The sequence below is a fragment of the Chamaea fasciata genome, unplaced genomic scaffold, assembly GCF_029207755.1.
Source record: "Chamaea fasciata isolate MVZ Bird 193981 ecotype frontalis unplaced genomic scaffold, bChaFas1.0.hap1 SCAF_23, whole genome shotgun sequence".
NCBI classification, from domain to species: Eukaryota; Metazoa; Chordata; class Aves; order Passeriformes; family Sylviidae; genus Chamaea; species Chamaea fasciata.
The window spans coordinates 765,312-792,662 of NW_027094108.1; the positions used below are offsets into that span (position 1 = coordinate 765,312).

Genomic DNA, 27,351 nt, shown 5'->3' on the forward strand with positions numbered 1-27,351 from the left:
TGATATTTAATAAAGTTTATTAGGGTTACTGAGTATTATCTACAGTCATAAAATAGAAAGGATTTTCAACTGTACAAAGCAATGTCCTGGTGAAGTGAGGAGAGATGGAAACGAGGGAGCACAAAGAGCACTGAAGTAGGGAGAACACAGCTCCTTCCCTGCAGTTCTGGAAGACACTGGTTCAGATTGAAGGCAACCAAGTAGGGCTCCACACACACTGAATTTTGTGTCCCACCCTGGAACAGAAACTAGTACAAACCCCTACGTTGAAAAAAAAGTCATATAATATTAGAATAAAAAAGGGGCACATCGCACCCCACCCAGTCTTGGCACCAACTCTGTGCTTTAAAAAATATACTATGCAAGTAGTTTATTTTCAAAAAGGTACCCTACAGCAGCTGTTTAAAACATGTTCTTATACATACACCACAAATATATATATTAACATTTTCAACAACTAAACTCATTTGTACCTACACAAAACTGAAGGGATAACTCAAAAGCAAAAAAAAAAAAAAACCAACAACAAAACCAAAACCAAACAAACAAACAAAAAAAACCCAACCAAAAAACCAATCACACAAACATTTTTTCAAGGAAATAAAACACAAAGAAATGTGCAAAATAACCCCAGAAAGGCAGCATAGTAACCTGTGGAGAGGTCAAGAGAGCAGCTCCTGCTGATAAAGGAGCGTCATCCTCTTCCCTTGGCTACTGAGGATCTATTTGGGATGTGCTGAATTGGCCTGAATCGCTTGTCCCGTCCATTGCAGCTCTCTGGAGAGGTTCGGGCTCTCCTGGCTGTGCCTGCAGATCACCCCTGGCCTCCGTTCAGTCCTCCCGAGCTCCCGCTGCAGCAAATCCCCTCCTGGGCTCAGCTGCTGCTGGCACTTGTGCAGCCACACTGTCACCAGTGTCACCCCCTGTCCCCGCCCTGGGCCAGCCCCCAGCCCGGCACACAGAGCCACCCCGGCTGCAGAGTTCAGCGCAGATTGAAGTCGCTCTGTGACAGAGCAAAGCCCGGTTGGGATGAATTTAAGCAGCTTATCCGAGAAGAGAATTCCCCAGCAGAGCCACCAGAGGAAGGTGAACGTTTCTCCAAAGGCACGGAGCGGGGCTCAGGGGACAGGACCCGCAGCCGTGTCACAGCTCACACACACCGTCCCACAGTGTGTCCCCCCGTTCCCACCCCAGGGAAGGCCAGAGCTGCAGTTTCCAGCCTTGGGGAGACACAGCCTGGCTGCGAAATCAGCTCAGCCAGACCCTGGAGGAGGCAGAGCAGAGGATGGGGCAGGAGGAGCAACGGTGACAAACAAGAGCAGGAGCCAGAACCTGTGAAACAGCAACAGAGCAAGGGGAGAGGTCCCAGCACAGGTACGGACATCAGCAACAATCACCTTCTCCAGATTAAGACGTGTCCTGGTGGAAGGGCTCTTGGTTTTGGTGTTTCAGGGCTTGGGGTTGTACTTTTTATTTTTTGGCTTTTTAAAAACTCCTCAATTAATTCTTTATGGCATTCCAGACTCTTTCCAACTCTGCCGACCATCCTGAGCCTTTCCATTCTTAGGAGCTGGCCTTAACATTTCCATTCCCAATGCCTCCTCCTTCCCCAAATGATGTTTTTATTCTTACTTTTATTCTTCTTTTCTTCTTCTTATTCTTTCACTGTCATCCTTCCCTTCACGTGGCACAGAAAAACCATTCCCTCCGAGGCCCCTGAGCCCAGAGGAGGCAGCACAGCCTTTCCCAGGAGGAGCAGGGAAGCACAAAACCTCTGTAAATGTTCCTTTTTCGAGTGTGAGCGACTCCCCAGGAACGAAGCACTCGGCCTCGAGCCCAGGAGTGCCCGAGGGCTGCCCGGGAGGGGCACAGAGGCTGAAGCGGAGGCAGGAGGGCTCCGGCGGTGGGGATGACCCCGGGCTGCGGAGCCCAGCCCCGGGCGGGTCAGCTCCATCCACTCAGTCCCGCAGCACCAGGGTCATTGGTAGAGCAGGTAACTCTTGAGGGAGGCTGGCAGGGGCAGGGTGGGGATCTCAGCCAGTCTGTCCTTGCCCAGGGCAAGCCGCACTGCCCGCCGGCACAAGTCCATCAGAGGCAGCGGTTCAGCTGGGGAGAGAGACCCGAGACATTAACAGCCCAGCCCAGAGGGACACATTCACCTTTCTGCTCCTAAAACCCCCAGGAAACAGAGCCAGCCCAGCCCAGAGGGACACATTCACCTTTCTGCTCCTAAAACCCCCAGGAAACACAGCCAGCCCAGCCCAGAGGGACACATTCACCTTTCTGCTCCTAAAACCCCCAGGAAACACAGCCAGCCCAGCCCAGAGGGACACATTCACCTTTCTGCTCCTAAACCCCCCAGGAAACACAGCCAGCCCAGCCCAGAGGGACACATTCACCTTTCTGCTCCTAAAACCCCCAGGAAACACTGAGCAGGAGAAGCGGATGAATGCCTGGCAGGTCTGCAGGATCTGAGCCATCCAGCAGCCTCAGCTCACCGAACAAGCTGCAGAGCACGAGGTCTCTGTAGGCTGTTCAGGCCATACACGTGTGAACGAAACAATCCTAGAACACCAACTGGAAGTTCCTCCTCTGCAATTCCATTCATTCCAGCCAGAAGACATCTTCCGGCTCATGCCTCTTACTGCAGTGTCCAGAAACTTTTGTAAGGGTCACTAAAGTGAAAGGCGACAGCAGCCAGAGCATCTCATGGCCTGGGCACCCAGGAATGATTTATCTCCCACAGGAGGCCACCAGCTGTCAGCCCCTCCATTTCTACTGCACAGCTCCCAGGGAAAACAAAGCCACCTGTCAAAGCCTCATGTTACAGTTTGCACCCTGACACTTCCCACCAGGGGAGTCCCTCCTGTGCCACAAGCAAAGGATAGGAGCCTTTGGCTATCTTTTTCTGCATCCTGTACTTAAAACCCTGAACAAGAACACACAAGTTTTTCAGGAATGGCACACGGGGCTGCTGAGGAGTCACTCACGTGTTGTGTCCCAAGGCTGCACCCAGCCCTGACTGCTCCTGACCCATTGCAGGGTCCGTGCTGCCCCTTCCCCAGCCCCGGCTGCTCCTGACCCATTGCAGGGTCCGTGCTGCCCCTTCCCCAGCCCTGGCTGCTCCTGACCCATTGCAGGGTCCGTGCTGCTCCTTCCCCAGCCCCGGCTGCTCCTGACCCATTGCAGGGTCCGTGCTGCTCCTGACCCATTGCAGGGTCCGTGCTGCCCCTTCCCCAGCCCCGGCTGCTGCTGACCCATTGCGGGGCCCGTGCTGCTCCTGACCCATTGCAGGGTCCGTGCTGCTCCTTCCCCAGCCCCGGCTGCTGCTGACCCATTGCAGGGTCCGTGCTGCCCCTTCCCCAGCCCCGGCTGCTCCTGACCCATTGCAGGGTCCGTGCTGCTCCTGACCCATTGCAGGGTCCGTGCTGCTCCTTCCCCAGCCCCGGCTGCTCCTGACCCATTGCAGGGTCCGTGCTGCTCCTGACCCATTGCAGGGTCCGTGCTGCCCCTTCCCCAGCCCCGGCTGCTCCTGACCCATTGCAGGGTCCGTGCTGCCCCTTCCCCAGCACAGGCTCCCGCAGCAGCCTCACCGCTCTGCCCTGGCTGTGACACTGCCCAAGAGCCCCTCGACTGCCAGCGCTGCTCTGGCACTTCCCAGTGGAGCTCATTCTTAAACCGCTGGGGCACAGAGCGGCTGCATTCAGAGCCTGCCCCAGTTCTGCCTGCCCTGCTCAGAGATAGCTGGGACAGAGGCACCGCATCCCCGGGGACACGGGCCCTGACCCTCAGAGCCTTCGGATACGCACAGAGCAAACACAGTTCAGTCCAGTGGCCTTAAAAGGAAAGGATCTTCCACAGAGATTAAAGTCTGTCCTCACCTAGCTCGCACTGATAACCCGGTCTGACGGAGCAGAAGAGAAAGCAGACACAGACCTGACCTCCTTCCATTCACCAGCACCACAGTCACTGGACAGTGTTGCTATTGAGTGCTCACAAGTGCTCAGAGCCAGACACCTTCTTTCTATCCGTGCCAAAATAGCATCCAGTCACTGCTGGCCTGGTGCCCACGATTCACTCCTCAGCTGAGAGCACTTCACAAGCCAGTCCAGGCCTGGAGGTGGCCCTTTCCCTGCTCAGGGCAGCTCTGTGCCAGCAGCTCCACGGACTAGCTGGCTTTGAGTGGAGCTGACCCTCCAGCAAAGCCTGGCTCCTGGAGCTGCTGACATTCTTTCAGCTGTTGTGGCAGAAGGAGCTGGGCTTTCTTTGGGTGAGAAAATGCCCTGCCAGGAGCTCTCTGCTTGGTCTTGCAGAGCTGAGGTGTGTTTCTCAAAGCCCTTGCGGGTTTTGCTGCTGCCCCTTTGCAAGGCTCTCCAGGTCATTGTGACAGCTCAGTTCCTCTGGTGGCAGCTTTGCTGTACTCAGAGTTTACCAGTGCTGGGCCGGCAGAAGAGCCCCTGAGCTACAGCCCTTGGGCAGACGCTGCTCTGGAATGCAGGGGAAACTACTCTTCATACCAATACTGCCAAATTTATTTCAGCAGCAACATAAATCCAGATTTTAATCCACTTCCTTCACCTCTCTCCTCCACCCTACCCAGAGGACTGAGTCACAGTCTGGCCCCATGGGAACTTCTGACTATGAGAGATAACAGACTTTAGCACATTTGGACGGCCAAATTTATTACTAAGCTTAGCTAGAGGTTGATGTGCCTGTTAGTAAAAGGCCTGGCATGCAAGTTGGGCTGACTGCAGCATCCAGCCCCTTGCTAGAAAGGATCACACCCTTTCTAGTGTGAGTGAACTTTTCTGAAAGATGAAAAACATTCCTATTTTCTTGGACGGGAAAAATCTGTCCCTATTCTTGCCTGCAAGGGACTTTAAACATCCCTTCATTATCCATTTAAGGAAGGGGATTGTCCCAGAGACTGTTTTCTGTAAAGAGACACCAGGATTGCAGTGCCAGCGATGCCACTGTCAGAAGGATGTTCCTGCTGCTCTTTTGGGAGCAGTACAAGGTTTCCCATCTCAAGCTGGACAACCGGCACCCCCTTCTCCCACCAAAGCCCCTCTCCCCAGGCCCTGCCTGCTCCCTGCGGAGCGCCCTGGTGACAGCACAGGTGTGCACTCACACTCTGCGCATTTGCCATGGAGGACTGCAGCCAGCAATCCTGCAGCTGGCGCGAATCCTCACCCCTCCACCAAGAGGAAAAGCCCAGCAAGGGCAGGGCCAGCGCAGGAGCCATACTCACGGTCCAGGCCGTTCAAGTAGCACATCCTGATCTCGCAGTGGCCCCACACGGCGCTCACCACCGGGTAGAGCTTTTTCCCCTTGAGTCCTCGGAAGGCCACCCCCATGTACTGCCCGTCCACGATGAAGCTCAGAGTCCCATCGTCCATGTCCAGCACCACCAGGAAGGAGTCGGGCACGATGAAGGTCTCGTCGGGCTCCAGGAAGGCGGGGTAGGTTTTGCTGGGCTGGTTCTTGCCGTCGTGGTAGAGCCTGTTGCGGCCCAGGTCCCAGCCCCAGGACTCGTGGTTGTTGCCCACCAGGGTGGTGTAGCCCACCGAGTGCAGGGGGGCCTCGGCCGTGGCCACCCCCACCACGGCGTGGGTGCCCCGCTGGCGCATGGCCCAGGTGATCTGCCACACGTGCAGCCCCCGCGTGTAGCCCACCTTGCCCCGGATGGCGTCCGTGCTCTGGGCCACGGGGTGCCGGTGGAACATGAGCTTGTCGTCCTCCTTCACAAAGACGTTCAGGGAGCGGTCGTCGTTGTTCCACGAGTGCAGCAGCTGCACCTCGTAGGACACGGGGGGCATGTCCAGCAGCAGGTCCAGCCGCGTGGGTTTGCTGTAGTCCAGCCCCTGCAGCTCCTGTTTCAGGGGCCTGTACACGGGGTCCCTCATGTCCACGGTCTTGATCCCTCCTGTGACCTTCTGACCCATGGTGCGTGCTGCTCTGGCCTCCTCACAGGCTCATGGGCTCCGCTCCGCTGTCATCCAGCCCTGCAGAGGAGGTTGCCAGGAGCCTCTGCCAGGATGGGCACCGCTCAGTGCTGCCTAATGGACGGCAAGGAAAACAAGAGACGAGTTAAACATTAGCGCATTCACGGAGAGCGGCATTCACCTGGTCATCCCAACGACGTGTGCTTCCTTCCCACCAGCAAGGAAGGGCTGAGGAGGAAATTCTCTTCAGCCAAAGCTTTGCTGAGTACCTCGGGGGCCTGGCTGCAAGCCCAAACCAGCAGACAAAAGCTGCTGGGTCCAGCCCTGGGGGACGCTCATTCCAGCAGCTCCTGGTCCCTCTGAGCCCCTGCAGACAGGGAGCAGACAAACCAAGATAAACCAGGATAAACCTGGCTTGTCTCAAGCGAGCAGCTTCGCTTGGGGCAGCTTCTCTTCTCCGGGAGGAAAAAAAAAAAAAATCCCTAATTTCAGTTGCAGAGTCCAGGGGGAGGAGCAAAATCCTTCTCCCAGTTTAGCAGTTTTCCTTCCAGATTGCAGAGAAACCTCTGAAAGGTTTAAGCCAGCTTGGCCAGAGATATTTGCTCACTCTGTGCACCTCTCCTCCAGCCCTGCATCCATTGAAGTGTCTCTGCTCTCACTCAGCAACACAAACAGCCCTCTGTCACACAGCTGCCAAACTGGGGGCAGCTATTAGGAGAATTAGAAGTGGGAGGGGTGCAAACGAGCTTTCTAAGAAAAAAAAGTGTTATTTTAACATTTCCTGAAGTGAGGCAATCATGCAGCACTCCTGCCAGCTACAGTCACAACACTTACTCACAACCAAGGACCTCATCTGGCACAGAAAACAGAGCATGAATCAGATCTGGTTTAAAAATACGATTACTGGACATCAGCAAGGCTTCAGCTAGAAGGTGAACAGGGAAGGTGAACGGTATGTCCTGGGGTAGGGGTGGCTTCACCAACTTCCCTACAGGTTTCTACTACTAGTCCAAGGTGTGCCATTGGAAGAATGAGCTAAATCCCAATTCTTCAGTAGCAAAGAGACAAGACTACCTTTTCTTTCCTTACCCACTTTTTTTTTTTTAATCATGGATGGAGAGGAAAATGCCTGAGATCCTTTAACAGTCACATCCCAACGCACAGGCTGCAGCACAGCTATTTCAAACCATTCAGGGACCTCAGATGTTGGGCACTGAGACACAAGATGCCATTCAAACAGGCCCGGGCATGTTATCAGCTGCTGAGGTGACCACCACATCCTGGAAGTGAAATAAATACCGTCCACAACATCCAAACAAATCCCGGACCCTGTAAACCAGCTGGCCAACAGCTGAGAACAAGGGAGGAACAGCAAAAACAGCTGAGGGAGGGCGGGCACCGGGTGCCAGGGCATCACCCTGCCAGCACGGGGGATTGAGCTGCTGTGCCTCGGGGCACAGCCAGCCTAGGGAACAGCAGCATCCCCAGAACAAGCCAAAACAGACATTAGCTGAGCTGCCCCGGGAGAGGCACATCAACGCGGACCCAAAGCAGGAATTTGTACAAAGCTGCCGTGTAAGCTGTTTGCTCAGGCCGGGATAAACCTGTCAGGCTGCTGAGACACGAGGTGTGAGCCTGGAATGCCGGGTGAACTCCCTGCCATTCCAAGGCACAGGGACAGGAGCTGTCAACAAGGGACTGGCAAGGCACACGTGGAAGTCCGTAGGCAAATCCAGCTGTTGGAATTTTGATTAGGATAAGGGAACAAAACATTGGCAGAGGGAGGAGAGGCAGAGATTTCCTGCGCAGTCCATGTGAGAACGCAGCATAGGAAACAAGAACCAAAACAAAGCAGGCTGCAGGAGCCTCTTTGAAGCACAAAATACTCGGGACAAGTCGGGGAATACAATTGTGCTCTTCGTTAGCAAAACAGCGCCTTGTTCATCGCGGCTTTTTGCCTTCTGCCAACGCAAGCTCCATCGTATTTCTCCGAGGCTGCTGCAGCAGAAAGGGAATCACCCCAGAGACACCAGCAGGGACTCCTGAAGCCCATGGGGCAGGAGAGCCCCCCGAGCAGATTTCTGGACACAAACTCATCACTTACACTGCCCAGGGCTCTTCCCCAGGCACACTGTCATCAGCAGATGAAAGACAGTGGCCAGAATAAAGAGAAAGGGGGAAGGAAAGGAAAAAGATTGAAAGAGAGATTGGTTAGAGCGAGAGCAGGTCAGGAACCCAGCACCCCACGCCGGGATTTAAGCGCGATCCTCCTGACAGGGCAAGGCCACAATTCCTGCTCACAGCCCTGCTGCTCCTGGCAGCAGCCCGGCCCAGGACTGCGGAGCGGCACCTTGCCCTGCTCTCAGCAACACAGCTGTGCCCTCGCTTCTGAAAAGGAAAGGCTCTTCCTGCACAAGACAACGGAGGCACTTCCCCGCAGCCGGAGAGAGACAGGAAGGCTCATCCTGTTAAATTAATGGATTCGTGCCCCGGGCAGCTTGATGTGAGACACGGCCAGCCATAAATGAACAGATATGCTGGGGAACGAGCTGCTTCAGAACCTTTGAACTGCCGCAGGTTTTAGCACAAATGTAAACACTGAAAGTGCTTTTATCTATCTTATCAGCAGCTCAGGCCTGCTGCAGCTCTGCTCCTCCCTGTGATGCTCACTCCTGCTCCCATGCTATTTTCAGTCCTACTGTTAACCTTCTGGGCTGAAAACCCGGGGAATGAAATTCTAAGGGTGCCTCAGAGAAAAGCGTTCACGGCTGTTTTCAGGGAGAATCACCCCTCCCTTCCATGTGGGTGCTCAGAGCAGGCAGCCAGCGCGCCGTGCCAGGTTCCAAAACAACGGCTTGCTGCAAACAGATCAAGGCAGGAGACAGCAAAGACACTGCAGTGGAAGGCAAAGTGCTGCTGTTAAACGGGGACAACGCAGCCCTGCAAGTGAGACTCCGCATGTGGCAGAGCAGCTTCTCTTGGCTGTTCAGACACCCCTCACAGAGCCTCCCTGGCTCTGCACCTACGGGACTCCTCTGTCTGCAGCATCAACGAGGACACGTGAAGGCTCCTAAACTCCTCGATTCCTGATCCAGCTGTACTTTATTTCTTCAAGTCAGTTTGCTGTGGCTTTATCTCCTCCCCATGATATTCATTAGGTGTACTTCTAGAGATAAGAGGCCAAACCTTTAAACAGCCAGGCTCTGGGTGCTCTGCAGACAATGAATCAGAGCCCTGCCCTGGAGATTTCCAGCCTGGAACACACCTCAGGAGGAGAAAAGGAAATACACCGCACATGGTCATTGACTTGTTAACAGCTTTAGAGGCTGAACTAAAGGATCCCAGGAGCAGTGAAGGAGACTAAAGAACCCACCGCAGTTTTTCGCTCGTGTTTCCATGATTTCACTGGAGAAGCGTAAGGCAAACCAACCTGGTTAATTTTCTTGGGCTGAATGTTCATCCTGCAAGCCAAGAGCCAAAGGAGCCACCCAGCTCCCATCCTGCTGGCAGGTAAGAACGTGCACAGCCCACGTGTCAGAAACCCCCCAAACACCCCTCACAATGCCCTCCGTCCTCGGGAACTGCTCCCACAGCAGGGATTCCCCCTCCTCCCCGAGAACAGGCCCCTCGATCGCGGAGATATTCTGGGGAACCAAGCTAAGAGCCAAGGTGGCTCAGCAATGCCACATCCCGGGGGGGTGGGGAGGGAAGGACTCAGGTGCCCCTAACAGCACCCACAGTGCAGCCCCAAAGGGCCAGGAGAGCCCGTTTGCCCGGGTGCTAATTCTGGGCATCAGAAACACAGCGGGCAACCTGCACTGTGTGTGTGTGCCTGCTGCAGAACCTGCCCTGGGCTGGCACACCTGGCCCCAACGGCTGGCACACCTGGGCCCCCACGGCTGGCACACCTGGGCCCCCAACGGCTGGCACACCTGGGCCCCACAGCTGGCACACCTGGGCCCCACAGCTGGCACACCTGGGCCCCCACGGCTGGCACACCTGGGCCCCCACGGCTGGCACACCTGGGCCCCACGGCTGGCACACCTGGGCCCCCACGGCTGGCACACCTGGGCCCCCAACGGCTGGCACACCTGGCCCCGACGGCTGGCACACCTGGCCCCAACAGCTGGCACACCCGGGCCCCCAACGGCTGGCACACCTGGGCCCGACGGCTGGCACACCTGGGCCCGACGGCTGGCACACCCGGGCCCCCACGGCTGGCACACCCGGGCCCCCACGGCTGGCACACCCGGGCCCCCACGGCTGCTGCAATCACTCCAGCAGCATTCTGGCCTCAGCACCTGTCGGATTATACTCTTTTCTGACCCGTAAATAAATAAATTTTCTGACCCATAAATAAAATAACCAAATAAAATAACTTTTATTTTCAGCCTCAAGTGAAGGCTTATAATGCGTTGTAATTAGGAAATAGTTGGCTTCTAATTGTAACAGCGTAAGTTATAACATCTGTATTGTCTCACCCTTCACATGAGACTGAAAATAGAATAAAAGTCGTTAAAACCTCTCGGCTGCCCCATCTCTGGGTCAGAAAAGAGTGCAATCCGACCGGCACCCTTCCCACCCACGGAACCCTGAGCAAAGGCCACCTCACCTGTGCTGCCGGGGCTCCCCAGGGCTGTGCCAGCAGAGGTGACAGCGACAAGCGCACCAGCACCACGCTCACAGCCAGTTTCTGGGTGTTGCAACTCTTCTGGGAGCAGGGTTGGGCAGGCAACCCTCGGCACAGCAATGGTTTTGGCTCCTCACACCTGGAGGGAGGAGGTGGCCACGGGGGTAACCTGCTCAGCCCCACCTCCAGGGGAGCAGCAGCAGCTTGGCTCAGCAGGCTCGGGGCTGGCAGGGCTCCGTGGCCTCTGCAGAAAGTGAAACTGCAGCCACGCATCACCAGAGGCTGGGCAAGAAAGGACTGAGGAAGGTGGCACGTGTGCCAGCAAGGAGCAAAAAGGAAAATGCTCCGGCAGAGCAAGAGGCCCCTGACAAGCCCCAGGGCTCGGGATGGGGCAGGGATGGGAGAAGGAGTCCCTGGGCTCAGGGGTCACACCTGCCCTGCTGGGCAGCCCTGGGCAGCTCCAGGGGCTCTGCTGTCCCAGGGGAGCAGCTGGCACAGCAAGGCCACCCTCAGCTAAGGCTCCTGGCCCAGGGAGCCAGCACGGGTCACCGCACAGCCCTGCCAGAACCACCGAGAGTCAGCTCCTCTGTGTGAGCACAGCTCGTTCGTTCCTCACCTCGGGATGATCCAGGTGATCCTGCTGGGGTTCCGTGGCTGTTTCTGCAGTGCTGAAGGCAGCACATGCCCTCTCACCCCATCTCTCCAAAGCAGCACTGAGGTTACTCAGAGCAGCACATCTGAGTAAATGACAACCTGAATAACCACCACCCACCCCCAACCAAGCCACTTACCAGACACCAACTTAAACAAATTTCCACTGTCCACCTACCCAGCCAGTTCCTGCTGACTACAGTGCTGCATAATCTGGCAGAAAATAATTCTAGGCAACAGGAGAGAGCTTACTCTGCAAAATATTTGTAACGATGGAAGCAACTCAGAAGGAGCTGCAGAAGTTCGTGCCAGAGACCTTCTCTCCCACTGAAGGCAGGTCACAAACAGCAACGTTGGCTGCAGAGAAAAGACATTTCTTTAAATGAGACAAGGAACTGGGGCTGGTTTTCCTCACAGGGGAAGTTCAGTGGATGTCTCAAAGGTCATCGGGCTCCTTCCAGCTCTGCACAAGGTAACTCATGAATGTCAAGTGCACGTTAAAGGCCAGGCACAAATCAGGGCTCTTTGGCATAGCTGCTCACAGCAGATTGCAGTCATCTGCCTGCAACAATTGTGTCCTTGGCCTGAGGCACTGCTGGTCCAGCTCCCTATGGCCAGCCCGCTTAGGGCAGGACCCTCAAGCACTTCTTCTGTCTCTTTTCCAGAACGACCTTGCACAAGTTCTGTGCCGGGTGTTCTAAGGACAGCAGCAGCATTGGGAATCTCTGCAGGTTAAACAATTCCTGCTGCTGAGTCCACACCTCTGCCTTGCAGCCTCTCCTCCCGCTGCTCTGCTGTGACCATTTCCTTCCCACACTTACTCACACTCTGTGGCCTTTGCACAGCTCAGGACAAGGAGACTCTGGCTGGAAACGGTTCATTCACTGTGAACTCAAAGGTGTCAAAAACACGTGTGAAATTTGCTCCTTTTTCAGCACGTTGGTTGTGCCAGAGGAGTTTCCTGTGAGCACACATCCCCAACAGTGCAGAACTCTCCCACCCTCCCCCTGGGCTGCAGGGTGGGCAGCACGATGTGCCATGAGGAGGGCTGGTGAGCTGCCAGGGGCTGTGGTGGAGCACTGACGGCGGTGAACAGGCAGGGCCCAGCAGGTGAAGCTCCTCCAACAGCACCAGGATGGAGCCTGGCTTTGCCATTTCATACTGAGGGGACAGCTCAGACTGAGGAATTCAGCCATGGTCCCTTCGCAGGTCCCACACCGGCAGCACTGACCCTCCTTACGCTCTCCCCTGTGCTGCTCTGGAATACCTGCCTGCAGCCAGCTGGTGAAGAGCTCTGTTCCAGAGGCAGCTCTCAGCTCTGTGCTGTACCGAGTGCTCACAGGCAGCTGTGACCCCCAGGAGGGACCTGATGGACCTGGGCTCCAGGTACAGTTCAGCACCTGAACCGTGCCCGGTGCCACAAAAGAGATTGTCACCCGTCAGGTGTCAGCCAGGTCACCTTGCACTCACCTGGGGCTGCAGGTGAACAGCCCACACAGGGACTGCAGACAGCCCTTGGTGTCAGGGCAGGAGCTGGGGACTGGCCATGGTGGGGGGACACTGATGACGGGCGTCAAGCTCAGCTTTGTGCCACAGGGAATTCTTTCGGAGGAGACGGAACAGCTGAGCCTGAGCAGAGACAGCTCCTGCCCACGGCGTAAGAGACTTTTCACAGCCCCAGTTTCCCCAGGTGCACCCAAGAGACGTGCCCATAACCTGCCTGAGGACTAAGGGCCACCAGAAATAAGTCACACAAGGAGCAGGAAGAAAGGTCACAGGCAACCTTTGTTCACACCTCCAGAGGTCCCGTTTCCCCACACCTTTGTGCCTGATTTTCCCTGTGCTTTGTACCTGATTGTACCTGTCCAGCTGATTTCCCCTGCGCTGCTGAGACGCCGCCCGTGAGCAAGGCTCCCAGAGGAAGCCTCACAACCCTTGAAGGCTGAAATCTGGCCTTGGCACCTTGCAAACACAACCCCCCCAGTTTTATAAGCCAGCAGCACTTGAAAGGCCTGGTCACACTGCCACTAATGCCCTTCCCTGCAGCACTGGAGCCGTTTGATAGGCTGCACTTACAGAGGCATTTCCTCCTCCACAATTAAGCCACCACGAATTTTAAACAGCAAATGTTTATGTTCAGAACTATTTGCATTAAAGAAGCCCACATAACCCAGAGTAAGCCACCCTCTTGCACAAGAACTCCCTTTTGCTTTTTGTCATTTCCCCAGTTAATTTGGAGCCCACGCTGCCCACTGTCCATCCCTCAACTCCAAGTATCTGGATTAATCAGTTTTGTCTGATAAAGAGGGGAGCAGTGGGTGGAAAGAATGAAGTTTGATGTTTTTATCCCTGCCCAGAGTTTCCACTCCTGTATCAAAAGCACTTTTTTGGCTTTGACTGCGAGACTGGCCAACACCAGCACCAAGCCATCGGGACAGAACTTCTGATAAAAGGCACTGCTTTCCCCAAAACCAGCTCATGAATCACTGTGGCCTCTTGCTGGCAGCAGCTGCATTAAAGGAAATCCACGTTCTCAGCAGTCACCTCCCAGAACTCCCCTTCTGTCCCCTCCCCAGGTGACAGCAGGGCAGAGCAAAGAGACTTCCTCAAACAGAAAATGAAAACGTCCCCAGCGCACCGTGAGGACTGCAATCCCTGCTCCTAAAGGCAACATGAACTCCCGTGTCAGGAGACACAGACCCAGCAGGATTCCTTCTCTCAGCTAAAGCAGTTGTAGCTGGAGCTATTTTAATATTAAGTTTGTTCAGTTATTGTCCCTTCCTTTTTTCATTTAAGGATGTCACAAGCACTGCTAACAGTGAAGCAAAAATCCCCACAAGAGAGCAGCTGCCAAGCACCAGATTACTCAGCCTGCTGCCCTCAAATACGTTTATTGTGTCTGAAGCTTCAGCACATGTATTTACATCAAATTCATCTCTGCCAGAGGGGAAGTTGTGCAAGTGTCTGGTACTGCTCATCACGACAGAAAAAGCAACGCCGAAATCTGGGCCGTGGACTAGAAACAAATAACTCTTGGCCCATTGCAACAGAGCCTCTGCTCCCCCCAGCAGATCCTGACAGCACCAGGAGCTGGATTCTGTCCTGATTCCAGGCCAGAGCAGCACACTCGGCAAAATCAGGGCAGAACTGAACTTGTGCTCCATCCCTGCTTCCCTGGCACCCCAATCTTACCTCCTCTCTCACCAGATCACTCCTGTAAACCTTCAACACCAGAGACTGCAACCCCCGGGCAGCCTGTTCCAAAGCCTGGCAAGCTCCGTGGTGGCAAAACTCCTCATCCCTGGGGTTCTGCATCTTCCTCCCTGCTCAAGCCATTCCAGCCTCAGGTTGAATTTTGTGTAAATCCTCGGGTCAAATAAATCCTAAACGAGTGAATTCAGCCCCTGGTCACAGCTGTTGGTGCCTTCATAGCACACAGCAAATTACTCTGAGCAACACAAACGCGAATTCAGTTCACGTGCCTTGTCGTCTTACCTGGACAACGGTAAAACTCAGCATTCCTCTGTGATGTTTACCCAGATCTCCTCAGCCTGGCCTTCCTAAGGGTTGGAAAAAAGGACTGAAGTTGCATCCTTGTGTACAAAGACCCCGGTGGATCTCTCGCACTTTAAGCTACACAGTCAGGTCCTTCCTGTCCCAAGGGCCGTGGAGTCTGAGGGTGTCACCACTGGAGACAAAAGCCTCACAAGAGGAGACAGCTGAGTCACGGAGGAAGTGACTTTTTTCACACTGTTTAGGAAACCATTCTGATCACTTAGGAAAGGATGTTTTCAGCGGTCAACAGCCCTGCAGAGCAGCCAGAGCAGGGGCTCATCACAGGTCCTGTCAGGTCCCTTAAAGCAAGAACCCCAGAGCCTGTCACATCCTCCAGTGCCTCCAGCACCTGCCCACAGGTGAAAACACCTTCACGGTGTCCCTCAGTGGGTCTGGAAGCTCCAGCAGGTATTTCCCTACCCCTGCTCTCCCATCTTGGGCCATGACCCGCACAGCAGATGCGCCTCTGCTGCACCAGACACTTCTTGTAAGCTCTGAATGATGACAACATCATCTTTTCTTCCACGCCCTGGCCACTGGCCAAGCCAGCCATGGGCTGCGTTTAGGAATTCTCCATTCCCTGAAGTCACCTGGCCCACGAGCAAGGCTGTGGCTCATCCATCAGCTGTCCTCCCTCTGAGGACAGCCCCCACCTGACCCTCTGGAAGCACTGAGGAACGGGGTTTGTCTTTTCAAGTGGGGAGGATGAAAGCCAAAGGCTGGGTGCTCACACGAGCCCCACGCTCAGCACACGCCTCTGAAGGCAGGAAGGGAAGAACAATTCAGCCAGGCCGGAGGACACAGATGGCTCCAGTGCCCCGGTGAGGACAGCCTGGGGGGAGAACACCCCGCACAAACCCCGGGCACTGCCTGGCACCTCCTGCCCCCCACCCGCAGCTCAGCACCATCCACGCCCCCCAAAAGGGGCCACCGGTGCTCCCAGGGAAGGGGGGACCTGCACGTTCACTCACAGCACGGAGGCTTCAGGAGCTTCCAGCTCTCAGATTTGTTTCCAAGGAACACGGAATTACCTCCGAGATAAACCCAGCAGTTTTATTATCAAAGTTAACTAGGTGCTTTGCTTTGAAATACAGTTTCTTCCCCTGCATCAAAGGGCTGTTAATTTTAGTCTTGCAGAGAAAAAAAAAAAAAAAGTAGAAGAAATGAAAGCAGCATCTGCTCGGAGGAGATGAATTCAAGATAAAAGGTGTCTGTGACAGAAAGCTGGCAGCAGCCTTGTGTTTTCTATTCAAGTTTAATCTGGGAACAACAACCACCCTTAAACACAACAAAAGCTGCGGAAAAACCCTTTCCAGTTGAGGTGAAGAGTCCAGACAAACCCAAGCTGTACCAGGGCCGCCCAGAACCTCGGCTGGCTGACCCACAGCACCCCTGCCTCAGCCTCCAATTCCTTCTGCCCTTCCCCGAGTCTCCGGAGCTTCCTGGAGCTCTCCCACAGCAGAGAGGGAGCAGTGACACCAGGGCAGAGCACCTCCAGCATCTCTGGGCATAAACGGTTTGTTGTGGGGACAGCAGAGCGCAGGGGACAGCTCGGACATTCCTCCTGTGCCCAGGACAGGCTGTTCTCTGCAGGGGCTGCACTCAGGACCATCTGCTGCAGTGGAAGAAGTGAGGCACGGCTCCCCAGCCTTGCCCGGGAGAGCAGCAGTGTGGAAAGCTGCTCCGTGTGACCTTTCAGGGTTTGGAGCCGGCACAGTGCACTCCGCCTGACCCAGCCCGCTGCCAGCCTCTAGGAAGATGTGCTGCTCACCTCCCACTCCTCAGGCAGCTGCCAGGAGCTGTGTAACTCAAACATTTGGAGCAAAAACCCAAGGAAGGAGCTGGATAAACATGGAGCAGACCAGCGCCAGCAAGACATTTGTCAACATTCGGCAAACCACTCCAGCAGCAGGCTCCGTGGGGCCAGGAACACACAGCAGCAAGGAGGGACGGCCCAGCAGCTCCCAAAAGCTGAACTCGGAGGATATTCCTGGCAGACAGATTGCTCAAGAGACAGCTCCCACTGCCAGCTTTACTGGAACACACTCAGCAGCTCCCCAGAGCAGAGCACGCCGGGATGATGCTGGACTTCTGACTTGTCATTAGCCAAAAACGCTTAATGACACGGTTGGACTCTGTGTTTAGCTATAATTGACCCGGGACATCCCATAATTAGGGAGAGACACTGCACATCTCACAGGAGCCGGCAGTGAGTGCAGGCTCAGCGTGGTGATGCAATGTTTTGCTTTCACCAACACCTGAAAGGGTCCCCTGGAAATTGCTGTGGTGGTTTGAGATGGGCAGGGTGACCTGGAAGCCTTGGCTGCCTTCTCAAACCATCCACCAAAAGGCTTCACAAAGCACCAATCCTAAAAGCCTTTCTAGCTTGCCTGCTTGGAATTTTATCCCTGTAGAAGCTCAACGAGACAAATCATATTTAAGTGCAGAGCGCCCCAAAACGAAGAGGACAAAAGCACATTGTACAAACTGAGGCTGCAGGAGGGCACGTGCTGCTTTCAGAGGACATCTGCACTGTGCGGTGGCCACATATCCCAGAGCCACTTTTTCCTGGAAATAGCAGTTGTGGTGACACAGAACAAACGTTTTTGCCAAAAGAAGCGACCGGGACATGCACTGCAGCAATCGTTCAGTGGCTGCAACACTGGTTCAGGTGGCAAGGGGTGAAATTTGCCCCTCATTCTTACTGGGACACTCAGAAATTCACTCCTAAGCAACAGCTTCACAAGCCTGAACTCGGTCAATCAAGTGATATTTAAAGTGGTTTCCACAGCACCTCCAGCGTGCCAAGACTCAGCTGCACCTCGGGCACAACCTCCTGCAGGGGAGGGACGAGGCGGCCTCTGCTCAGTGCCTGGGGTCTGCTCGGTGGAGACAGGGAATGCCAAGATGGTTTTTATCCCTTCTGCCTCCACCTTCCCAACGCTCTGACACCACCACAGAGGGCTGAGTAAGCAGGGTCTGAAGAGCATGCACGCCCTTCCTCCCCTCCCTGGGGCTTCTCAGCAGACTAAACTGTGGGTTTCCCCTCTAAAACAACAAAACCCCACACCTGTAATTACAGCAGCAGCTCTCTGCTGTGACTACCCAGGCTTTGCCATCTGGGTCCTTTCCACTGAGCCGGCCCACTGTAAAAACCTCTGCAGTTTTATGGACAAGAGGCAGGGCAGGGTCAGTGATGGAACACTCCTGAGCCCTTATCCAGGCACCAAACAGCTGCCAGCACTGGCAGAGCTCAAAGGCAGGACAAAAGCTGTCCAGCCAACCTATCCTCCCTACATACCACAGCCATCACAGGTCCTCATAAGTCAACATGCCTCCCAAAGAAGTGTTTAACATAAACATTTGTAGAGTCACTTAATTCCTGGTGAACCCAGCTGTTTGATGTGGGCCACAGAAAAGCTCCCATGACATCAACGGAAAGTTTCCAGTCAGAAAACCAGGTTTGAAACAGATTCATGGAAGTTAAGAAATAGAGACGAGGAAGCCTTGTAGAAGCAGTCAAAAGATCTGTTCTTAGGCAAGATGCACTCAATATACCCAGGAACAGGCAGAGAGGAGAAGCTGCCTTGCTTTTTCAAAGTTTAGAGATCAAGAATAGCAGAGATAAGCAGTTATTGTGGCTGCTGCCTGCACTCTGCAGGCTTCTGTCTTTGCTGAGGCTGCTCAGCCTCAGTCAGAGCATGTTCAGCTGTTTCTTGGCTGCTGCTGAAGTTCTTACTCCTCCTGCCCAGGAGGCTGGATGGCTTGGCCAAGGTTGGCTGTGTGCACACACCGCTGTGAGGCAAGGAGAAAGCCACTGCCACCACCACCCCGTGCTCCACAGCCTCCCAAACAGAGGGATGTAAACTGTCTGGGACATCAAACTGAGCCACCACATCCAGCAGCCTTTTCCTCCACTAAAACCTCACACCAAACTCACCCTGGGGTTTATCCCTGCAGGCAGCTCAGTTACAGCACTGCTGCCGACACCCAGGGAAAGCATCAACTGAACCCCCCTCCAGGTAACACCGACCCCTGGGACATCCCAGCCTGGGCAAGGCTGCACCGGACAGCTCTTTCCATGGAGCTGGTCACCTGGAGAAACTCATCCAGGCACAGAAAACCGGACTGCCCAGCTCTTCTGTCAGACCTGCAGGCAAACAGGGTTCCACTGAGGGACCTGCAAAGCTGCCCTGTCCCTACAAAGGGACCTGCAAAGCCACCCTGTCCCTGCTGGGCCCTCTGCCCTGTCACCTGGCCCCAGGACTGCCCCCTGCCACCTCTGCGGCACCACAAGCCGGGCTCAGACACCATTTGTGTCACAGACTCGTTCTGGGGCCCTCTCAGGTGTGCCCAGACAAGATATAAGAGCACACTGAACGTTTTCCTGCCGGGAAGGCTTTTACGCCAATACAGTCCCCGCTGTGCCTGCTGCTGCTCTGCACCTTGAAATGGGGACTCCCATGAGGCCAGGGATTCCTCCAGAGCCAGTCTAGACTGAGGGTCAGTTGGAGTTTTTGCCAAGTTTGAAGACAGCCTAATCCAAATAACATAAGAGCACATGCCTCTGAACGAGTGCTGGTTATAAAACCTTCCTCTCCCCCTGAGTGGGGTAAGCCTAAACCCCTTTCTCCTCTCTTAAATACACAGGGCATTTGTCCTCTGTCCTAAGGCACACACATTGCTCTCCAGTGCCCACCTGCATCGGGAAATCTCCTCCACTAACGCTCCAAGAGCCACTCAATTCTGATTTCTTACCAAAACCTGCAGTTCTTCTCCATTTGAACCGGAAAGAGTTGCTGTGTTTATCCCAGAAAACACAGTGCAGCAGAGGATAAGACACACAGCTCACTTTGCTCCTGCCTGTTCCTGGGTGCATCCCAAAGTCTTGCCACACCTCTGGCCTAAAGCCCAACCTGCTCAGCTTAGCCAGGGGCTGCTGCCATGGCCCAGTGTGCAGCCAGTGGAAATTCTGTTTAATCTGTGGGTTCTGTGCCACAGCAGGAGGCTGAGCCGCTCTGCCCCCAGGGAACACATCCCAGCACCAAGGGACACAGATGGAAGGCACCTCATGAGCCACAGCCAAATTCCCTTCTGCAGAAAACACAGCAGGAAAGTCCTTACAGAAGAAATCCAGAGGAGGCAATGAGGCTGGTGAGGGGCTGGGAGCACAAACCCTGTGAGGAACGACCGAGGGAGCTGGGGCTGTTCAGCCTGGAGAAAAGGAGACTCGGGGGTGACCTGATCACTCTCCACAACTCCCTGAAAGGTGGCTGTGCTCAGCTGGGGTTGGTCTCTTTCTCCAGACTGACAGAACGAGAGGACACAGCCTCAGGCTGCACCAAGGGAAACACAGGCTGGATATTAGGAAAAGGTTTTTTACAGAAAGGGTAATAAAGTGGTTTTTTTTAAAGCATTACCCTTTACAGAAAGGGTGATAAAGTATTGGGATGGTCTGCCTGGGGAGGTGGTGGAGTCACCATTCCTGGGCGTGTTTAAGAAAAAACTGGATGTGGCACTCGGTGCCAGGGTTTAGTTGAGGTGCTGGGGCTGGGTTGGACTCGGTGATCTTGGAGGTCTCTTCCAGCCTGGTGATTCTGTGAAATCCCAAGCGTGCCTCCACGTGCAGCCAGCAGCACAGCTTTCCTTGCAGACTGAGCACACTCACCCTGGCAGCTCCTTGCAGACAAACCCCCGCGGGTCTCTGCCACCCTGGGCTGACACAGCACAGCTGCCAGGCTCCCCCGGAGCAGTGCCCTGCTCTGCAGAGGGCAGTTGCACAACCCCAGCCTCCCTGCAGCTGTGGGCACTGCTCCTTGCAGGCAACCTCACCAGGAGCTCCCCTCCCACTGCAAGTGTTGACACACAGAGCCGTGCCTCCTGCAAATCCAGTTCCGTGTCACGCCGGGCTCTATCAGATTACCCTGATAAAGCCTCGGACTCCTGCCAGAGGGGCAGATTTGGGCCTGTGTGGGCACTGTGGGCACACGGGACCTGCCCCTTCACCAACCTCAGCAGCAGGAACAGCTACAGGCACCTGGCAGTGCTGCTGGTCAGGGGAACAACACCAGCACAGCCACACTGACTGACACAGCCACTGAAACAGGGAACACGCAGCTGGGAGAACCATCCAGGAAACTTCTCCATCCCTTCCAAAGCTGCTCCTTGACACAGTTAAAAAAACTGAACTGTTCGGCAGCTTGAGTGGATCATCTGAAGATCAATTAACTGAGGCAGCTATCAAGAAATGACAGGATCCAAGTCCCAGGACGTACCTCAGCCATTGATACATTTAAAAACAAGATACACAGCTTTCCCTTTCTTCTTCTCCCCATCTCAACCCTCAAACCCACACCTTGGTTGGGAAACCCGGCAGCTGATCACGGTGCTGGTCTGCCTCCACTCCCCAGATTTCCACCCTCACCCAAGCTCAGAGCCCCTTCAGAGCAGATCAGCTGCCCCTTTTCGACTTGTGCACAGCAGCTGTACCTTGGCAGGCCAGCATGCCACATTCCTGACCCTGCAGCAATATCCTGCTGCAATCAGGGCCATGTGTGCAGCCCTCCTGCCCCTCTGCTCCCAGGCTCAGCCTCAGCTCAGCCGCCAAGGGCTGGAGATGCCTGCACCAACACCAGAGCTGGAGCTGGGGCTGAAACCCCTCAACTTCTGCACCAACACCAGAGCTGGATCTGGGGCTGAAACCCCTCAAACTCCTGCACCAACACCAGAGCTGGATCTGGGGCTGAAACCCCTCAAACTCCTGCACCAACACCAGAGCTGGGGCTGGGGCTGAAACCCCTCAACTCCTGCACCAACACCAGAGCTGGGGCTGGGGCTGAAACCCCTCAAACTCCTGCACCAACACCAGAGCTGGATCTGGGGCTGAAACCCCTCAAACTCCTGCACCAACACCAGAGCTGGGGCTGGGGCTGAAACCCCTCAACTCCTGCACCAACACCAGAGTTGGGGCTGAAACCCCTCAACTTCTGCACCAACACCAGAGCTGGATCTGGGGCTGAAACCCCTCAAACTCCTGCACCAACACCAGAGCTGGATCTGGGGCTGAAACCCCTCAAACTCCTGCACCAACACCAGAGCTGGGGCTGGGGCTGAAACCCCTCAACTCCTGCACCAACACCAGAGCTGGGGCTGGGCTGAAACCCCTCAAACTCCTGCACCAACACCAGAGCTGGATCTGGGGCTGAAACCCCTCAAACTCCTGCACCAACACCAGAGCTGGGGCTGGGGCTGAAACCCCTCAACTCCTGCACCAACACCAGAGCTGGGGCTGGGGCTGAAACCCCTCAAACTCCTGCACCAACACCAGAGCTGGGTCTGAAGCCACCCCCAGCCCCTCTGGTCCCACTGCCAGAGGGAAGCCCAGCACTCCAGAAACGCTGAGAGGTGACAGAGAGGACCTGGCTCACCAAACCTTCAGGATCCCAGCCCAGCTCCAATCTGTTGCAGCTGGAGGAGCACAGTGTGAAGGGTGCACAACCCCAGGGCACGGGCAGTGACACTGTGGGGACACCAGGCAAGGAGCCCAGGGCTCAGGACGTGGACAGGGTGAGGGCTCAGCCTGCAGCAGCTCGTGCCTGTCACACAGCCCCACAACAGAAAGCCCAAGCGATTCCATTTCCCGCCCACAGGCATCAAGCCAGGTACTTTCTGGATTCACACAGCCCCACAACCTCTTCTCAGCACAAGGGTCAGCAGGTTTACTCTGCAGCTGCTCGCGTTTACAGGAACTGGGACAGACACGAGTCCTCCCAGCCCAGCTTACCTCTCTCTCACCAGCTGGTCACAAAGTTTTGAGCATTTCTTTACACGGGCAGCCCGTGAATCTTCAGTTCCCAGTTGCAGCACCATCCTGGGATTGGTGTGGAACAAACAACCCCCCCCTCGTTGTCCACATGCAATAGCAGGGCTGGTTCAGCCTTAAAACACCACGGCGTGACTGAAATCAGGGGGACTCCCCATGCAGAGCTGCTGAGACCACAGCACAGCCCCGTGCCCTGCTCACGGCCAGCGTCCCCACAACTCAGCGGGAAGGGCCACAGGCGGGGAAGCATTTCAGGAGTCATCGTCCCCTTCTCACCGAGCAGCGGTGCAGCTCTCCCTGCAGCACAGGGGGCCCAAGGCAGCACCCAGCAATGAGTTAGGGCATCTAGGCAAGAACCACGCTCCAGCAAACTCCAGGGCCTGCGACAAACCTCCGAACGCTGCAGTTAGGGTGCAGGCGTTTTCCACATCTCTGCAGCAAGCAGATTTTAATTTACAAGAGGCCATTCAGACCAGAACTTATCCAGAGCGAAGTTTGCAGAAGTTTAAACCAAAAATTCCTAACCATCTGAGACCAATGCAGCCTTCTCCTCATGCAGGGAACAGCCTGGCCTTACCCCTCGCTTGCTTTTCTTGGCTGTTCACCATCTGTGGCTCACGTTCTTCAGAACGAAGTTGTTTCTGCAGTTTTTGTGCAAGCGAGTGCCTTTGTACATTTATGGTGTCAAGGCCCCATCTGGGATCTCCTCAGGACAGATTCCTGACTTGATAACATACCAGCCCTCCAAAGAAAGCAGTTTGAAGCTAACATCGACACAGCTGCTCTGACTTAGAAGCTTCATCAAATTCCCCTTCCAGGCGAAAAGAAAAGCCCATGTTTGGTAACTCCATTCAGACATCAGCACCTCCTGCCCCAGAGTTCTCAGCTGCTCTCACTTTGGTATCCGGCGGATGGTGGCGGTTGTTGGGGTCCTTTTGTTTGTTTGTTTAAGTAAAAAAGCGTTCTCCTCAAAGAGAAAGCTTTGTAAGAGGACAAAGCAATGTGTCGCTTTCTCCTCCCAGGGGAAGTTTTACTGTTACACAGCACTGCTTCGGCTTGGAGTCTGTCCTCCCATGTTCTAGAGCAGAAAAAAACTCACAAAGCCACAAGACACGGAAATATCAGTGGACAAGACTAATCAGCATTAAGGAAAAAAAGCAACGGCAGAGACACGTGGCTGTTTCTCTATTAAATGAGAAGAAGATGCTAATCAAAAAAACTCCAAAACTGACCCTCAGTGCTGCTGGAGTACAACACACAAAACCAGAAGGGAGGATGATGAGGCACCTTCCACAGATAGGAAGACATTTCCCACCTTTCCCACCCCACTGCCAGAGTGGGGCACATGGCAGAGCCCATTAAATAAAACCTGGTGCGAGCATCCAGCCCAGCCTCAGCCAGGCAAAGCTTAACTCCATCCTCTGCCTTTGGGAACTCCCGAGCGTTGGGAGCAGGGCCACACACAGGGCAGATGTCAGGGAAGGCTCAGCCCACAGCCCTGCCCTCATCCCTCCAAACAAATCCCTGGGGCTCACAAACACTGCCAGGCTGCCACAAGCACCAGCTGGGCTGGAGAGCTCGGGACAGAGCGGGACAGAGCGGGACAGAGCGGGACAGAGCGGGACAGAGCGGGACAGAGCGGGACAGAGCGGGACAGAGCGGGACAGAGCGGGACAGAGCGGGACAGAGCGGGACAGAGCGGGACAGAGCGGGACAGAGCGGGACAGAGCGGGACAGAACTGTCCCCAGCAGTGCTGGGACACTGCACCAGCTCCACACCTGCTCACCCCCGAGAGCTCCAGGACATTGTCCTTCCCTCTGCTCCTCCCCAGGGGCTCTGCAGGGGAATCCTGCAGCCCCCAGGGCTGGCACAGCCTCACTGGGAGCAGGACACTGCTCTGCCAGTGCCTCCATCACCTGCTGGGGGTGCACCTCCAAACATCAGCCTGCTCACACCAAACCAATTCTGGGGAAATTCTATCTGTATTCCCTTCCCTCAAACCCTCAGGCAGCTCACGCCACCCCAGAGGCGCAGATAAAAGCAGTTCCTGTACCCAATTAACACCCAGAATGAGGATTTTTCTTTTTGCTGTAAAAAAAAAAAAAAAAAAAAAAAAAAAAACCACTTAGTCTGCAAGAGAATTTTCTGACCAATGCCACAGAGCAATTTACTTTATCCCAGGAGTTTCCAAAGCATAGCCATTAAGGGCAGAGCAGTGCAGAGTTAAAAGGGAAGGGATGTTTTAGCAGTCCCTGGGAAAACACAGTTAACAGTGGCACATTTTCCCCACCATGTGCCTGGAAACTATTATTTTGTAGCTGTATTTTCTCACACCCAGCAGAGGGTATTTGGCCATTACCTGCAGCACATTTCTCATCTTTGTTAAGGACAACTGCACTCTTCCCCCAGCAATTATTCATGGAAACAGAGGCAGCTGTGGCGGTTACTCACATGGAGTAACTGAAGGGAAGATTTCTTTGTTTTCCAGAGCAGTGCAGCGACTGGAAGTGAGTCAACACCTTGACATGAGCTCACTCTGCAAAGGCCACCAGCAGAGAGCCCAGTGACTGCAGCCCGGTACCAGACACTTACTCACTTTTATTCTGCAGGCACCACACAGCTTTGCCTGTCACAGCTGCTGTCTGACTCTGGCAAGGTGAGTGGTGGGTGCGAGCTCCATCCACACCTGGAAACACAGAGGAGGAGGGCAGCAGCTCCACAGCCAGCCACAGAGCCCAGGTTTGGGAAAGCCACAGTTCATGCAGGTGCACTCAGCTGTTCCTCCACTGCTCTGCCACTTAATGCACAAGGCTCCTGCCACAGGACGCGAGGATAAGCTCAGCCCAGCTGAAATCATCTCACTGCTGCTCCCTGCCAGCCCCAGTTAATCCTCACCCTTGTCAACACAAGCCCTGGGTGAGTCCAGGCTCAGCAAGTACAAATAGAGCAAAGCCCAGAGTTATAACCACCACTGCACTGGCCCCTCAGAGCCCACCAGGGGCCAATTCCAGCGTGTGCAGAGGCACCAGCCACAAAACCTCACTCAGAGAGCCACAGAACATCCTCCGTTCCATTCAAAAACTGCATTGTGACTTGGAATATTATCTGTCAGCACTGTCTGCACTCAGTCACAAAGCCTGGCACAGCGTCCTCACTGCCTCAGTAGCTACAGATTTGAAATTCCAGGAACTTAATGAATTCTTAATTAGCCCTCACAAGACAAGCAGACCTTGCAGACTACTTTCAGTTTTTCTGAGGAAGGGAAATAGGGCCCAGGGAAAAAACCAAACAAGCCAGACACAGGAGAGCAACAAGCAGAGGCCGTTCCCCACAGCCAGCAGCAGCAGTGGCTGCACACAAAGGCAGCAGGGATCAGCTGGCCAGCTCCTGGAACAGCAGCCCACGTCTCAGAAGTGTCCAGCAGGAGTTTACAAACAAGCTCCAAAGCACATTACAGAGCACTTCAGAAACCTCCAGAGCAGCGGAGAGAGGTTGCAGAGGCTGCTGCTGATGCACTCCAACAACCCAGTATCCCCTGAGGACACCGCAGCTCATCCCCTGCCTTTGAGGGGGCAGAAGAGAAAATTGCTGCTGCTTTATGCATCCATCAGCACCTCTGCTGAGAGCCCGGGCAGGGCAGGGCCACTGGCAGCTCAGAAGATGCTCCTCCACTTCGGTGCTTCCCATTCACTTTGAGAACAGCATTCCCGGCTGTTCCCTCGTGAACTCACCACGGAAACGTCCTTCCCAGCAGGCCGGGAGAGCCACTCCGACCTTCCCACAGCCAGACCTCTCCTGCTGCAGGCTCCAGTTTGGTCCTGGTGATGCAGCAGCCAGCTTACCCCAGCAAGGCTGAGCTACTGAGCTTTGCCATGCTGCAGCTGGTGCAGAAATCAGGCGTTGGGGGGGGGGGGGGAAGACACAGATTACTCCTGGGACAAAAGGTTCATTGAGCCATCCTGCATCGCTATCATGGAAAAAAAAAAAAAAAAAAGTGATCATTCTCCAGGGAACAACTCCCATCTTTACAATCATTCTGTAAACTTCCTTATCCTGAGGCACGGCTCAGACAATTCGCAGGTTTTGAATCGTGCACGGCCACCAGGCACGCCGGCCGCCCGCTTCAGCCGGGGAATAAGGACAGAACACGGCACAGTCCAGCAGGAGGCTACAGCAACGCCGACCTTACAACAACAGCCCCGGTCCTCCACAGAGAGGATTATGTAAGTCCCCGCTGTATTCGCCGAGGTTTGTGCAGCAAGAAAAGAGACACAGTCACCGGACCTTGTAAGGTGCGCTCCCCAGAGCTCCGGAGCCGGCGGCGGGGAGCACAGACCCCGCACGGACAGCCCGGCTGCGCTGAGGAGCCTGCAGCGCTCAGCGGTGCCTGCCTGCTCCCGGAACCCGCACACGGCCCCGCCAGCCGCCGCTCCCGCAGCATCCCCTGCGAGCGGCGGAGCCCATCGCCCGTCTGTCCGTCCGCCCGTCTGTCCGCCCGTCCGTCCGTCCGCCCGCACGGGGCCGCTCCCCGCGGACAGCGCCGGGCTCCGGGAGCGGCTGCAGCCTCGGCTCAGCCTCGGCTCGGCCTCGCCCCGGCCCCGCGGCTGCCCCCGCCCGGCCCCGCTCCCCGCCCGGCTCCTACCGTGCCCGGGCTGCCCGCCGGACCATGGCCCCGCTCCGTGCCGTGCTGTGCCGTGCCGTGCCCCGGGCAGGCCAAGCCCCGCGCCCGCTGCTCCCGGCGCGCCCA

The 27,351-nt window shown here is 55.3% G+C and overlaps 1 protein-coding gene across 3 annotated transcripts; it reads right to left on the reverse strand.

The window, feature by feature from the left end:
* SPSB1 (splA/ryanodine receptor domain and SOCS box containing 1) lies at window positions 1-27,351 on the reverse strand. 3 transcript variants are annotated; one of them, XM_066202976.1, is made up of 4 exons: window positions 27,247-27,279; window positions 14,722-14,786; window positions 5,252-6,059; window positions 1-2,106 (listed from the first exon to the last, which is right to left on the reverse strand). In XM_066202976.1, the coding sequence occupies exons 3-4, from the start codon at window positions 5,943-5,945 to the stop codon at window positions 1,979-1,981; spliced, it is 822 nt and encodes a 273-aa protein (XP_066059073.1). In that variant the 5' UTR covers window positions 5,946-6,059; window positions 14,722-14,786; window positions 27,247-27,279; the 3' UTR covers window positions 1-1,978. The 3 variants fall into 3 exon arrangements, with proteins under 3 accessions (XP_066059073.1, XP_066059072.1, XP_066059071.1); XM_066202975.1 differs by lacking the exon at window positions 27,247-27,279 and adding an exon at window positions 14,419-14,609 and having other exon boundaries at window positions 14,722-14,772; XM_066202974.1 differs by lacking the exon at window positions 14,722-14,786 and having other exon boundaries at window positions 27,247-27,351.

Excerpts from the sequence above, each read along its gene's own strand:
- SPSB1 (XM_066202974.1), bottom strand. The coding sequence starts at position 5,945 with ATGGGTCAGAAGGTCACAGGAGGGATCAAGACCGTGGACATGAGGGAC. Across the intron at positions 2,107-5,251 it reads CTACTTGAACGGCCTGGACC|CTGAACCGCTGCCTCTGATG; the intron begins GTGAGTATGGCT and ends CTCTCTCCCCAG.